A 14949-nucleotide genomic window follows, 5' to 3' on the forward strand; every position below is an offset into this window, starting at 1 on the left:
TATTAACATATTTAAAATGTAATAATTGTTGCAAATAACATATATAAAAACTTTATAAAATACAAATTTATTTTTTTCTTCCCATTGAAGCACTTAATTTTCGCCGATAAGTAATTGTTAAACATTCATCTGTGGAAAAAGCCCGAAGCGCTTATTTCCATCGCCCTTTGAGAACTTGAGTGTGTCATCCGTTTTGCGAGGGGCCATTCTTTAATGATTATTTCTGCAGCCCCATTTCACTTATCGATAATCGCCCTATTGTGCCCGATAGGCAGCGACTCCTTGTGGAATTGAGCAATTGCATGGAAACGCAATTATTCGGTGTATTCACTTTGAGAATTTCCCGCGCTCCGCCTCTCTGGCTCCCAATCGTCCAATCGCCGAATCCCAATCATAATTATTATTGATCGCATTTCAATTTATTGATACGGTTTCATTTTTATTTTTTGTTCGCTAGCGTCCAAGCTGCCAGCATTGTCAACGCATCGCGTTTGTATTGTTGATGATTTTTCAAATGCGCTTAATGACATCGGAACGGATTCTCCTGCTTCAGTTCGCTTTTACCCACTTTGAGTCTCCCTTTTCCGCTCCTTTTTCCCATCTACCTCATATACGAGTAATTTATCCAAGAGCACTTAAAAAAATTGTAAGTGCCTTTAAAAAATTTAATAATGAGTGTAGAATACTGAACATTCAATGAAATTTACTCTTACAGCTTTAAGCTATTTATTATTAAAAAATATGTTCTTTTCGCTACTTTGTTCAAAGGTAGATAAAAACATTTAAAACTATAGTATTCATATTAAAACTATAGTATTTGTATTATAAACGTATTCCTCTGTGCTTCTTATTTGGCTATTAAACGGTCGGTGTGACTGAAGCTCCTCTTAATGCATATGAAATGGTAATTACGCATACGCCGCGTTGTACCAGAGGAAGTCAGAAAGTCAGCCGGGAATGAAATCGAAGTGCCAGCGACACTTATTGACGCTCATTTATCTTATTAATAGCTCCAAGCCGGTGGCACAATCACAATTTATCAAGCGGCTAAAAAACTCGAATTTACTTAGCTTTGTATTGCCAAGCTGCTTTTGTCATTTCTATAATCGACTCGAATTCAATGCCTTCGACTTGCCCCAAAGTCCTCAGAGTCCTGGAGGAGCATCTAGTTTTGACAGTCGCCTTGGTCTAGACAATGTAATTGTCGACAGCAGCAAATCGAGTGTCCATTGTAGGGAGGGGGATTACTGGACCCACTAATAGCCATTGTGGCGGTAAATCAACGGGGTTCGTATAAATCACTAAGACCAAGGATCCCCGACTCATATGTTGCGGCTTTTAAATCACAAGGTGTCAGGCTGAAAAAATTCCCCTCAGTCTATTTTTGATGAGGGTAAAAGTAAAAGTGGAACTATATCGAAACGGAATGAAAGGGGAATCGGAATGTTGAACTAACCAGGACACAGGTCTCTGGCTCGTTTATTTATTTATTTCAAGTGTCCGACCAGTCGGCCGACCACTTGTCACCGCCAACAGTCGCAACTTGATTTATAAACATTTACATATCACAGGACTCGTCCATTTCTAAAGACCCCCTTGTGAGTCCTTTTTCCTTTGCTTTATTGTTGCCCAATTAGGAGCAGCCATAAATTCAGGCTGCATTCAGCGGAGCAAAGAAGGGAAAAGGAAGTGTACAGGAGCTGCAGTGCCGTTAATTAAAAAGTTTCTTAACAAGTTAATTGAAATAGATCTCGATTGGAGTTTTTATTGATATTTGGCTGACGTTTGGCATTTGCCGCTGCCAAACGGAACGAAGCGAAACTAAATAATTAGTTTGCTGGCCTCTTTTGGGTGAAACTTTCAGTGCCACTTAAAGCTCGAAGTTGGTCGAAGTGGAGCGGCGTTTTGGCCAAGGAGCCAAACTGTTTGCCAACAACTCGAGCACGAGCCACTCACTCGACGGGGCGAAAACTTAACACATTATGAGTCCCGGGCTTTGACTTTCTCCCATTTCCCCCCATTTCCAACCCCCTTTAAAAAGGCAAACAAAAAGCAAACCAATGCATTTGACATTTACGCCGGAGCAACAGCTGCTACATAAATTAAAAAATGTAGCAACCAGGCCCAAAGCCAATACAAATAAAAGAGCAATAACAGCCGTGACAGGAGCCACTTGTATTGAGGGGACCTCTGACCCCCCATTTCACCCATTCCACCGCCGCCTGGAGCCCCCGGGAGCCTGGCATAAATAATATGTACAAAAGAAAGTTTCTGTCAAAGCGCCCCAAGTGCTACTTGGAGCTCACCCTTTTCCAGATAAGTCTGCGAACGCGATTGGGGCATCCACTCAGGAAATCAATAATGATTGGGCCTAACCATCGTCTGAAAAAATGGATGCAGTCGATCTGCCTCATCGCTGACTATTTGCTGCTCTCTCATTTTATTAATATTCAAATAATACATTATCTTTTTTTCAAACTTTATGTCTAAGCATTTGATTGATTTCGTTTGGAACAAAAGTTGTAAAAATGTGAAGTTGTAAAAATCTCAAATTAAATTTATTAATACAGGTATGTGTATCATTAGTACTATTTAGCATTTAGCATTAGTACCTTAGCATTTCAATAAGATCAAGTTCGAAAATTATTTTTAAAAAGTTTCTGCCTTAACAGATTCCTGACACCTTGTCGTACTTCCTTTGAAATCCGTTCTACAATTTCCAGGTTATAGAAACAGCGAATTTTTTTTACCTAAAAAAAAACTGTCACTTTTGCATTCCCGAAAAGTGGATTCCATCGCACTGAGCCTGTCACCCGACGAGGCGAAGATGAAATGACAACCTGGGCGGACAATATGTCCAGGAGTCATTAAAAAATTTCCACAATCCCCGCGGTGAGGGTAAAATTAAGCGAGCCATTTGAATCGCAGCCATGGCGACAACGTCGAGAGCAAAAGACTTGGACGGTCATCAAAGTAAAGTGTTTTCCAACTTTTCTTTCCTCCGACTTTTCTCTGGGTATAGCATAGCTACTGCTGGCTTTCCCTGAATTTCCCTTTTTTTGTATTGTTCTGAAACTTTGAGCAGCTGCTCCTGCGGCGCTTGTTATTGTTGTTATTTACTATTAAAGTTGGCAGGATCGTAAACAGCTTGCGGTCAAAAAGGGGAATTGCGGATTTGTGTAGTTACCCCTTTGAAGCGACCCTGGTGATTGGTGATTGGCAATTGGCTATTGGCTTTGCCAGCTGCAGTTTCGCAATTTCCGGCTCAATGTGGGCTTAGTTTTATTACCAATTAAAGTTATTCAATTGCCGCGCAAAAGTTAAAAGGCTGCACTAATTTCATTTCCATCAGAAAAACCCACAAGCCCAGTAAATACGCAATGCACGGACATATCTATTTTATGCTGCCGTTTATTGTTTGGCCCAGAGATACCAAATTCGACAACAACTGCTGCTGGTTTTGGGCTTTGCATGTTTAATTCATCTAATCAACATTAAGCCATGTTTTGGCAGAGAATGTGGTCTGCATTGTGCCCGCCCACCAACAGTCCCCCCTCTGTTCCATTGTTTTCGTGGTTCAACCGCTGTACGTCGCACCAAAAAGATACAAAATTCAGTTACAGATACATCTGTGTTGTTGCTGCTGCCGCTGTCACATTTACATAATTTCATTTGCAACACATGCTGGGCATTTCGACACCCCCTCCCCGTCCCGCGACTCCTGTTTTCGGCTGGCGGCAAATTATTACACGCTTTTATTAACAAAAATTATGCTCGACTGTTGATTTGCAGCGTCATCGGAGTGGTCGTAGTTCTCTTTCATTGTCGGCCCCTGGTTCCGCATGAATATTCATCACTTAATATATGGGGTCCTATAAATAGATGCATTCTGGCAGCAGGATGCTGTAGGCAGTCACAGGATCAAGGAGCAATGGCCGCAGGCTCTTTTATTAATTAAGTTCAGATTTTTTCCTCCTTTTTTGCTCCGGCTGCAAGAGCAAAGTACGTAGTCGACGGACAGTGGCGCGGAAAAATATGAATTAAAGGGATTCATAATTAAATTCATTAATATGGATTTTAGTTTCAGCTATGCTTGCAACTTAATTGACTTTAATTTAGTTGATTTGGTAATGAAATATGTAAAAAATAGATGACTATTATTTACAAAAGATTTATATAGCTAATCCAAATTATTATGAAATTAGAGGTGTCATAACTTCTGGTTAATAAAGTCCATCCCCCTTTCTGATTTCGCCCCTGACCAAAAAGCAGAATACCAACGATGACGATGCCGATGACAGCGATACACGAGCCACTCAATCTTGTTGAGTAAGCGCCACTAATTTGTTTTTAAGGTCAGCATGGTCACTCCGACCACCTTTCCGCCCACATTAACCCCCACCTGCCGCTACCACTTTGCATACTTTATTGACCGCATCGAGAAAATGTGTGTGTGTGTGTCGGCCTGGAGACCTACCACAAATACGCTTTTAAGAGGCATTTCCAGGACGAAGGCAGCTGAGACCCACTGCAGCATCTAGGCCACAGACCAGCTTCTTGCAATTTGGCTATTAAAAATCATTAGCAGTACGGAATTTCAGCCCCTTTTTGCCAAATTTCAGGTGTGTGCCCTTTTCCGAAGGAGAAGAATCTCTTCAGCATGCAACATTGTGCGAGCTACATACTTTGTGGCACTACGGACAGGCATTTTCATTAAAACGCTGAAGGCATAAATACCAAAACTGGAAACAATGATCTTAACATCATGGAAATAAGTAATTTTATTAGGTAAATAAATAAAGAACTTAAAGAACCGGTAAAAGAGGTGACACACAAACTTTGTGAAAGGCATTACTTTTCTTAGTTTAGCATACATTTAGTTTCATATGTAACACAAAAATTGTAAAGATAATAAATATTCATAATTAACACACTGCCTTTTAACAAAATTTTATCAGAGCACTCCATGACTTAGTACACATTCAGACTACACAGAACATATATTAGTAAGCTAAAAAAAAAAATTAAAAATATGGACTGCAAGGCTCCTGGACTGCTTGAAACTCCTAGTGAATCGGAGTTGACCCACTGCAGCATTTCCGCTCTAGATAACATACCGATCCAGGAAGAGGAGTGTCCATCGGAGTTGGAACTTTCAAAGCCTTTCAATAAACTAGAAAAGATGAGAGAAAGGGTGCTATATATGAAGAGCCTCCTAATTCGTCCAGTACAAGTAAACAAAGCCGAATGTCCTTCAGAAAGTGACCAGATGAGACTGGACATCGAACAGTCTAGCTCGGACAACGACGAACTAAGAGTAGTACAACAGGACACAGTTCGAGCTTTACAGCAGATCATCGAAGTAAATCGGCAACTCAAGGAGACAACTGACTCTCTGACTGGACTGGACGAAAAGGCAAGGAAAAACATCCGATGCATCAGAAAGTTGTCCAAGAGGCTGCTCGAAGTGCCCAAGTGGAAGGAGGAACTGAAGCACAACACGGGATTGTGTTTGGAGCGATACAATGACCTGGACATTTCCCGAGGAAACTACCTCGACTACAGCGACAACTTCGTCCGACCCATCCAAACCAACATGAAGTTCTGTTTCGCATCGAAGGTACTAGGACTGTTTAAGCATATTTATAAATTCTAATGCTATCATCCTACCTCAAGGCCCCTCTTATATGCAATAAGCACGACTATAATGACTTGGTAAACGCTTTGAGTAAGTCCCGGAGAACCCTACTTAAATGCCACGAGGAGCTAATGAAGTACACCCAGAAGGTGGACGAAGCGCTGACATCGAAGAACTTTGATACCATGGTACTTCCATCTATATCGGAGCTATCGTTGCTGCTGGACAAGAGCTCCCAAGTGACCAAGCGCAGGAGCTCAACTGTCAAGGAGCGAAGATCCTTCAAGTTCGCCTGGGTTGCTCCTTTGGCGAAGCAGGAAAAATACACGCCCGCTGTCGATATTACCGATTGAGATAATTAAAAACGCAGTCAACCACAAAAACGCCAATATTGTAATTTAAAGTGCCATCCTAGTTTCGCATTTTACGGGTGCAAAAATGCGCATAATGAATATGCACACACATATGCGGCATAAAACACACAATGATCGGGCTAATTGTGCAAAAATGTTTTTGCAAATATTTTGTTAACAAATTTTGCGGCATTTCAAGCCACAAAAATGCAATTAGCCGTGAACGTAATTAACCGACCAATTGGATGGGCACCAAATTTGAATTAGAATTGGAATTTATTTTACGAGAGCATTGGGCTGTCGAAGGGGGTTCCGATCTGGTGAAATTGATGGCCAGAATGTCTTTGACACCTTGGCGGAGCTTCATTTTTGGTTTGACAAGGGTTCAGAGCTCGGTGGCTCTGGGAATTTCCCCAAAGAACGGGAGCAACAAGTTTGTCATGGACGAAACTCCTTCCGGGCCGAAAATTTCAGCTATCAAATTGGGCAAACAACAGTCCGAGCAAAGTTTGTGGCCAAATTAATTGAACGGACCGTGTCCACAGGACTCGTAAGGAAAGGCTTTCCGCACGAAAGTCTTCTGCCCATGGAGCCCTTACCTTTCACCTTTAACCTTTGACAGGACACTTAATTCATCGAGCGAATGTGAAACCAAAAATTTAATTTAATTAGTGGCCTCCGAGTGTTGAAGGTACTTGAAGGCCTCGTTGGAGTAAAACTTTTATGGCAGCTGTTGAGCAAGGATACGCCGTGTTACGCCCTTTATACCCGTTATTGCGCATTGGCTGCACATGTCCTGGTTGCCAACTTCCCGAGTCCATTGTTCTTTTGTTGCCCGTTTGAATACCTGGAATACTTGTGCTCCACTTGCTCAAACCTCTGACCCTGCAGCCTATTCATATAGTTGGGCTCATAGTCAAATGAGCGAAGTTAGGGAGTTCGAGACCACGGCAACTTGCTCCGTTCTAAAAGGGGAAGCTCAGACATTCATAACTCCCTTGTCATCTTCATATAGTCTTAGGTTTCATTCAACTGCCTGCCCAACTTATACCATTTAGCAGCCCAGTCCATCGATCAATCAGTGAACATTGCGGCCAGCAAGAAAGTTTATCTGCAAACAAATTGGAAATTTTAATAAAAATTCTTGCGCTAAATTACGCTTAACAATCAAATCCCCACCTTGGACTCTTTGGAATTCCCAATCCCAATCCGAGTCCCCCGTCATTGTCATTGTCCAACTGTTCGCTTAAATGGTGTTAAGTATTTGAAAATCTCTGCTTCGGTTTTCCGCCCCAGTCGCCCTCACTACCACTCCCATTTTGCCCATCGCATGCCTTCCGTTTTATTGTTTTACGACAGTTGGCCAAATACTTTGGCTAGCTAAAAGTTTTGTCCTCATGGTCATCCAATTGTCTGTGATTTACGGAGGCTTCTCCAAGGATCCTGGAGCGGACGTCCAGTCAGTCAGCGGAGCGAAGCGGAACCCACAACAGAAACTGCAGTCCAGCATTTAGTGGATATTGATTTATTGCTTCTCAACTGGTGACACAAATGCCTTTTACAATCAGAAATATGAATGTGACTACTACTGTGATAAATGATGAAAAAATATGATTTAAATTGGTAGCCATAAGTATATTGAACCTCTACTGAAGCCAGTTATTACCAATGTATATCTCGTAAACAAGATTTATGCCCAAATTAAATTGGAATTCTGAAACTTCTTGGTCCTGTGAATATGATGAAGGTCAAGTCTAGGCAGGTTATGTCTTCTCATAGCTTTCGACGATTCCTTGAGCTCTAGTTTCTTGAAGTTCGCGCAAGCATTTATCCATGGGCGTGACAACGCAGAGGGGCTTCCTTCCACTGAAGTAGGCACTACTGGGTCGAGCGTAAGACACGTGGCGACCATTTAACCAGGAGGTAATCTCGTCCAGACACAGACACTGCCAAGGATTTCCCTCCAAAGTGATGTTTTGCAATTGCAAAAGATTTTGTGATGACTTCAGATCCGGCAAGAAGGTGAGACGATTGTTGTTGAGCTCCAGATGATTGAGACGATCCAACGTGTCCAGAATTTCACCTTCAATCTCCTCCAGACGATTCTCGCTAATCGTAAGCAATTGTAATTGCCGCAGGGGTGCAAACATGCGAAGATCCAGACTGACCAGCCTATTCCTTCTGAGCCTAAGTTCCTTAATAAAAGGCATAGAGGAAAGAGCAAGAGGATGCAGATCAGCAATGTAGTTGTTGCTTAAATCCAGGTAGATCAGCTTGCGGAGAATTCTTTCACCAAATACACGCAATCCCAGCTTTTTTATGTTATTCTTGCTGAGATCGAGTTTTTCCAAATCAGTTAGATTGGCAAAGACGTCATCGGGAAGAACCGAGATCTTATTGCCCTGCAAGTGCAGAGTTTGTAGTGAACTTAGTCCCAAAAAGGCCCTCGGATGGATTCTGTTTATCTGGTTTAGCCACAAATTGAGAGTTCTTAGCTTCTTGAGTCTGCAAAACACTGAGTCATCCAGGACTTTAACATTATTCGAGCTATAGTCAAGTAGATCCAATGGCGCAACTTCTCCCGGGGCCATGAAGAGTGTTCGCTTGATCTCAAATAGATTATTGTTGGATACATTCAAAACTCGAAGATTGGGCAACGCGTAAAATATTCCCATGTCCAGGTGCTCCAGCCAATTGCTGTGAAGATGCAGTTCCTCCAATTTGGGCAGTCCGCGAAAGTGACACCATTGAAACTAAAGGATTTAAATAGGATATATCATGGCTTTCAACTAAATTCATTATCACTTACATCTCTCAAATTATTGTTACTTATAGACAAGAAAAGCAAGTTTGCATTTTCGCCGAGAGTTATGTTTTCCTGATAGTTGGTGGTTAGATCGAGAAATCTCAGCTTTTTCATATGCTTAAACGCATTGGGTTCTATGACTGCTATCAGGTTTTCGGAAAAGTTGGCGTACTCCAAGTTGGCGAATCCACTCATCAGTTTGGTAGTAATAGCCAATATGTCGTTGTAGCTCACATCGAAATTTATCATTTCAGATGAGTTGGAAAACTGCTCTGATTTTAGCTCATCCAACTGAGCGTGGGTAAGATTTAACTTCTGCAGCGCCTTAAAATCTTGCAATCCCTTTTCGCCCAGAGTCACACCACCGGATTCAGATAGATCCAATTGCAAAAGCCTGGAGAGACCAGGCAGTTCCCCATCTTCTGCTCTTTCGATTCCTGTGTGTTCATTGACCACCTTCACACTTTGCCAGTTTTCACGGACATATCGATTCAGTTGCTCAAAGCTCTCGATTTCCCGACAGAGATGGCTTCCCTTTCCCAGATCCTCGCACTCCTGAAGATCCTTCCCGAACACTCCGGACAGAAACAGCAATGCCAAAACATGCAACGCCTGCATTTTTACTACTAAAACGAACTTCTGCTTGAGCCAAGTGCAATGCGTTAATTTGAGTTTATTTTTATCAGAGCAAACTCGTTTCAGTTCTTTGGTTCAGCTAAAAGCCGGTTTCCGATTCCATTTACCGAAATCAGCTGATGATTTAGTGATGGCCCCAGCTCAATCGAGAGGAAATTGTTTTCAACACCAAGCTTGCTCCGAAAAACACCTATTAATATAGTTCTCAAAAATTCAAAAAAATTAAAAATATTCATTTTCGTTGTGAGACAAAATAATGTAGGGAAGGTGGAGGGTACTCTAGCTAATCCCTGCAGTAAGAATTCTGATACCCAGCCTGTCGGTAATGACCCTGGAATGGAATCCCTAACAAATTCGAGCATTATTATTGCGGATTATGAATTTATCTGGGGGTCCCAGCAATTCATCGTTAACAAGTATATGATTTATTTAAGTTTTGTTGTAATACATAAAAAGAAAACCCACTGTTCCATAGGGGTATATATAAATTTACTGATGCTTAACAATACACAATGTTAAATATATTCTTCTATCCATAAGACACTCAACATACAGTTTAAAGTACAAGTTTCAGTAACGAATCTTTCGTTAGTTAGTTGTCGCTTCAGAGCATCCATATAAATTCATAAATAAAGCAGATTTGTCGTTGAATACTTTACACAAGTCGTTGATGAGGCGAAATAGCAAAAAATGCCAACTTAAAATTAGTTTTATATTCTGGCAATGTCCTCTCGAAGGAAGCCTGAGTTCAGTATGTTCATCAAAATTAACAAGGAGTTTCATTAGTGCGATCCATTTTCATCAGATGACTAGTAAGCGACAGTTTACCGGGAAGATATTTGGATAAAGTTGCAACTCAAGATAATGCACAATATTTAATCGTCGCAATCGCAATCGCCACAGACGCCACAACAATCGGTTGCCACGCATAAACAATCCTCGCACAAGCCACCACCTGATTCCTAAAGCATTCCGGGCCTATCGGTCTCTTGATTTCCGGCTTTCTCAAAGAACATGGCATCCTGTGGGGCAAACAGAAAGCATTCATTAAGTGTGGGTAACATTGACGAGTGAAGGAATTAGTGCTGGACTAGCCTACTCAAACTAAGCTGGCGGATTTGATAGGCTGGAGGGTTAACATTACCTCAGCACCAACGAAGTCTGCGTTGCAGACGTCTTAACAGCTTGAACCGATAAAAATGAACACTATACAACTGATTGGCAGAGGCCAATGATAAATAACTACAATAAATCTTAGCTAAAAGGAAGCACTTACTATGAGGAATGTGGCGCCGAGTAGAACGGCCTTCATGCGCACATCCAAGTCCAGTGGGAAATTGATGCCGAAGAAGTCCGCATCCGTGAAAATTTCACGTGCCAGGCCCGACCACTGCTTCGAGATCTTGCCGATCTTCTCACCAGTGAGCGAAACAACCTGAGAATCATAAAATATTAGTAAAATCACAGAGAACATTTGAATATTCTAAACATACATTGAACTCGACGTCGCCGCAGAGCGAAAATGTGCAGAAAGGTCCTTCGATGCGCATCACCGTGTCACCCACGTGGTTAAGAATGCGGAAGGATGGCGAACAGATGGACCACTCCTGCTCAATGGTGCCGATAACATTGCCGGGTGGTGCCGAGACCTCGATACTCTGCAGACAGCAGGGAAACAGACAGGAGGAGCAGGCCAGCGGGCGGTGCATGTGGATCACTTCCTGCTGGAAGTTATCAAAGACCCGCATATCGAATGGTCGCGCAGGACCACAACAATTGCGCGTGCAGCAGTCGTTGTCCTCCGCCGCGAAATAGACCTTCTGACCCAGGGCGTTCTTGATCGTGAACTTGTTGTTGGTCTCGAAGCCTGTGAAGGCCTCGAGCAGCTCGACCTTCTGCTTAACTAAAAGCTGGTCGATAGTCGTAAGGTACTCCAATCCGCGCGGACAGTTCGGAATTCCGGTAGGTATACTCATCCAGTCTCCTGCAAAAATAACACTCATCAATATGCGTTCTCAATAGATATATATGGCTTAAAAATGATGCATGCATAAAATAAAACAAACATACAACCAAAACAAAGAAGCACCATTTAAACTTAACTGTCTGTTAAGGTTTCATTTGATTGAATAAAATTTAAAAATAAAACTTAAAGTGAACTTTGTGAGGATGTTCTCTTTTTCCGACTTCTTGTAATCTTGGCGGGCAAATTAAATTAGTGCACACAAAAGGGCATCTTGTTCAGCGCGTTCAGTGGCCAGTGTGTCAATTGGTCAATGTCAGCGACACAATTGCGCGGCCTTTCTAATTGGAAGCATCACAATGGAGCATGCCCCTCCTGACACATCCCATGGATAACCCCCAGCCACAAGCTATTATGCTACCTCACCCATCGGCTCTTGTATCTAATCGGCGCTAGAAAGATAGTCTTTATAACGGGCTCTAAAGATAACTCTACTAATACATATTTAATTTCACAATGTAAGGAAACCTTGAAAAGATTTACATAATTCTGATATTTTTAGCTTAAAAAAAATTTGAATTAAGTTTTTTGCACCTAACTACAAAAGACATACCTTAACGAAACTTAATGTTAATGATTTGTTAATAATCCATTATCTGGCTGAGTATTTCATTCTTTGTACTCTCGAAATCTTTAAAGGTTCATCTTTTAAGCCTGTCATCTTCATTCCAACAATTTCTGGTCGAGACCATAATATGACTTCCTTACCTCCTGTCCTCGTCGCTTATGTAGAACTCGTAGCCCTTTCGCTTGGCCGACTTATTTAGTCGCATGGTGTGTCTGAGTTTCTTGGGCAGTGGTTTGTTGGCTTCCCTGCAAACCAGTTGCCTCAGAGTCTGGGATCTCGAGCAGACCTGATTGTACTGGCTATACAGCGTGTGCCAGATGAAGCGTAGCACCTTGGAGCCGCTCCTTACGCCCCTGGAATGAGATTCCTCCGGGTTTCCCCGATTTTCGCCACCACTAAGGTCCAGCGTGGAAACGCAACTTGCTGGGTTTTCGGTGGACATTTTTACAGACTGACACGACTGCCTGCTCTGCAGCACAGAGATGAACTAACTGCTCGTCGGGAAAAATCAACGCCATCGGGCGTTTTAAATGACGCTTTGTATTATTTTATTGGTTCAATTAAGGCAGACGCTAGGCACTCCGATAAGCGCCAAAGATCTGGCTGAGATATTCAGCTTATTTCGGACGGATCCGATGCACGTGTAAACAAAAATACAATTGATAGATTGTGGTCTAAGAACCACAAATTCTCTAACACTGTCCAAAGTGACTACGTAAATATGTGCACCCCACTTTGCTTCTGGGGGAACCTTTGTTCTACACCGATCTTGACGAGCTACCTCTATCTGGGACGATGGGATCAGTGCCTGCACCCGAAGAAATCTTAAGACAACTGATTAGACATTATCTCAATCGCAGGGCAACGACACACCGACACATCACAAAGATGCGATCTTGTTTTGATTCAGCGGTATGCGTAGTACGATTATATAAGAAGTAAACTCAGATATGGAATGAATAATTTTAACAAGGAAGCAGAAAGCGATAAAAGTATCGTGCCATGATTTGAACACACTGATTTGTGAAGAAATAAGTGAGTCCAACATTTTGAACATTTGTTTCATGTTACAGACTAGTTTTTGATTACTTGCCTGCTGGTCCGCCCTGTGGGGCCATCCCCGGACCCATTCCCGGTCCCATTCCCGGCTGCGTGACGATGGGCTGTTGTGGTTGTCCCGGTGGATAACCGGCGAATGCGTTTGGTGGTCCCCCTGGTCCTGCTGGTCCGGGAGGATATCCGCCGAAGGCATGTGGTGGTGGTGCTCCTCCTCCGTAGGGCGGCTGTCCACCAGGACCACCCACATAAGGTGGCTGTCCGCCTGGACCACCCGCATACGGGGGCTGACCACCTGGACCACCCATGTAAGGTGGTTGTCCGGCTCCGTAGGGCGGAGCTTCTCCGTACGGCTGCATTTGGGGAACTGGAGCGTATCCGGCTTGCTGAGGACCTGGCGTAAACCCCTGCAACGATCGGGAGTTGATCAAAGAATGAGTCAAATTTTTATTTCAGGGGCGTTACTATTAGTTTTTGTGCTCTGGCTTGTATTATGTAGCTGTACTTATCAGCACGCTTATGTATGAAGTAAATAATATACATTTGTTTAAAAACTTCTCTTATTATAATGAAAACTTCACGCGGTTGTGCATGAATGATGAGTAATATTTTAAGTTTGTTTAAAACTTAAATGGTAATAAAATGCTCTTTTGGCATGAATGAAAAACATAGTGAAAATATTAAAGCCATAAACACATTCATAAGTAAATTTATTAGGGAAGAGAATCCCCCGATTCCAGAGATTCGCGTGCAATTCGAATGAATCTCTTTCATTCCAATGCAAACTGACTGTGTGAATGTGGATTTATAAATAAGCAAATATCATCAACTGACATGACGTCATGGTTGTGTTGTGCTTGTACAAGAAGCACCCTCTACACCACCCACTTTCCCTAGCATTTTCTTCGGCTAGAGCGGACACTTTTGGAACTCACGTAATTCATGGGCGGCGGCGGCTGTGGAAGACCGGGTGCGGGGGGATAGGGGGCGTTGTGGCCGCCACTGGGCGGTGGGTAGCCGAATCCTTCGGCGGGCGGAGCATTTGGCTGGAATCCGGATCCAAAACCGGGTGGGGCGTAACCGCCCTGATTGACGTTGCTTTTCATTTCGTGGTGTTTCCCCGGATTTTCCCTCTTTTTCTGTTCTTCTTCTACTCTCCGTGTGCTGCGTTGTTGTTGCACTTGAGGGGAATTGTTGCGGCCACGCCCCCAACGAAATCGCAACAATGTTGTTTTTGTCTTGCACGCACTTTCTGTTAACTAAAGTTTCGATAGTAATGCAATTCGCGCAATCAGGTGGCCTTCGGAGTGTAACCGTGACTGAAGAGCGAAAAAATACCAGCTACACTCTAAACATGCCAAGTTTTTAGCGTAACATTACCCTGGTTCGAAAAAAGTTAGAAAATTCCTGAAATGCATAACTTTAAATACAAAGTTCAGTGATTTTATTTAAATTATCGAATATTAAATATATTTTATAATTGAATAGATGGCGCCACCAATCTTTTTAACACAATTTTTACATTACAATGTACAAGTCATGTATAAATGAAATGTTATCATAACAGCGTAGCAGAACACAGCAAGCAAAGACACCATCCAATATTGGAACCCTCAGTAAAGACTCAAACCTACGAACTTGAAACTTGGTTTCTTTAAATTGGAATGTGAATCGGTTAAATTTAGAAACTAATCTGCTTCGCTGTAAAATTATTAGTTTATTTAAATAAACAACAGTACTTACAAATTTCCTAAGAAATAAAGAAATAATAATATTACTTTATATACAAAATGTGTAACGAGCGCGTTTCTAAAAACTTGTCCATATGCTTATTAAAATGATAAGAATTAGCATAGTTACTTTAACTAG

The 14949-nt window shown here is 42.2% G+C and overlaps 3 protein-coding genes across 5 annotated transcripts; 1 reads left to right on the forward strand and 2 right to left on the reverse strand.

Annotated features, from left to right (window-relative positions):
• Positions 1 to 4986: 4986 nt before the first annotated feature.
• Positions 4987 to 6014, forward strand: LOC6605143. The gene is made up of 2 exons (XM_032718404.1): positions 4987 to 5620; positions 5677 to 6014. The coding sequence occupies exons 1-2, from the start codon at positions 5033 to 5035 to the stop codon at positions 5989 to 5991; spliced, it is 903 nt and encodes a 300-aa protein (XP_032574295.1). The 5' UTR covers positions 4987 to 5032; the 3' UTR covers positions 5992 to 6014.
• A 1486-nt stretch (positions 6015 to 7500) lies between these two features.
• Positions 7501 to 9435, reverse strand: LOC6605144 (insulin-like growth factor-binding protein complex acid labile subunit). The gene is made up of 2 exons (XM_002029949.2): positions 8801 to 9435; positions 7501 to 8744 (listed from the first exon to the last, which is right to left on the reverse strand). Exons 1-2 carry the CDS (start codon positions 9413 to 9415, stop codon positions 7755 to 7757), a joined length of 1605 nt encoding a protein of 534 aa, XP_002029985.1. The 5' UTR covers positions 9416 to 9435; the 3' UTR covers positions 7501 to 7754.
• Positions 9436 to 9794: 359 nt separating this feature from the next.
• On the reverse strand, positions 9795 to 14393 carry LOC6605145 (phospholipid scramblase 1). Of its 3 annotated transcripts, XM_002029950.2 has the most exons (5): positions 14016 to 14393; positions 13118 to 13487; positions 10927 to 11417; positions 10710 to 10868; positions 9795 to 10455 (listed from the first exon to the last, which is right to left on the reverse strand). In XM_002029950.2, the coding sequence occupies exons 1-5, from the start codon at positions 14184 to 14186 to the stop codon at positions 10396 to 10398; spliced, it is 1251 nt and encodes a 416-aa protein (XP_002029986.1). In that variant the 5' UTR covers positions 14187 to 14393; the 3' UTR covers positions 9795 to 10395. The 3 variants fall into 3 exon arrangements, with proteins under 3 accessions (XP_002029986.1, XP_032574396.1, XP_032574395.1); XM_032718505.1 differs by lacking the exons at positions 13118 to 13487; positions 14016 to 14393 and adding an exon at positions 12165 to 12927 and having other exon boundaries at positions 10927 to 11404; XM_032718504.1 differs by lacking the exons at positions 13118 to 13487; positions 14016 to 14393 and adding an exon at positions 12165 to 12253.
• Positions 14394 to 14949: the final 556 nt, after the last annotated feature.

Source organism: Drosophila sechellia, chromosome 3L, assembly GCF_004382195.2.
Source record: "Drosophila sechellia strain sech25 chromosome 3L, ASM438219v1, whole genome shotgun sequence".
NCBI lineage: Eukaryota > Metazoa > Arthropoda > Insecta > Diptera > Drosophilidae > Drosophila > Drosophila sechellia.

What these genes read in the sequence shown, in the direction of transcription:
- LOC6605145 (XM_002029950.2), bottom strand. Translation starts at nt 14,186, where the DNA reads ATGAAAAGCAACGTCAATCAGGGCGGTTACGCCCCACCCGGTTTTGGA. An exon ending in GCGGCGACGTCGAGTTCAAT is followed by an intron (nt 10,869 to 10,926) that starts GTATGTTTAGAA and finishes TATGATTCTCAG; the next exon opens with GTTGTTTCGCTCACTGGTGA. An exon ending in TCGGCGCCACATTCCTCATA is followed by an intron (nt 10,456 to 10,709) that starts GTAAGTGCTTCC and finishes TTTGCCCCACAG; the next exon opens with GATGCCATGTTCTTTGAGAA.
- LOC6605144 (XM_002029949.2), bottom strand. Translation starts at nt 9,415, where the DNA reads ATGCAGGCGTTGCATGTTTTGGCATTGCTGTTTCTGTCCGGAGTGTTC. An exon ending in GTAACAATAATTTGAGAGAT is followed by an intron (nt 8,745 to 8,800) that starts GTAAGTGATAAT and finishes TAAATCCTTTAG; the next exon opens with TTTCAATGGTGTCACTTTCG.
- LOC6605143 (XM_032718404.1), top strand. Translation starts at nt 5,033, where the DNA reads ATGGACTGCAAGGCTCCTGGACTGCTTGAAACTCCTAGTGAATCGGAG. An exon ending in AGTTCTGTTTCGCATCGAAG is followed by an intron (nt 5,621 to 5,676) that starts GTACTAGGACTG and finishes TCCTACCTCAAG; the next exon opens with GCCCCTCTTATATGCAATAA.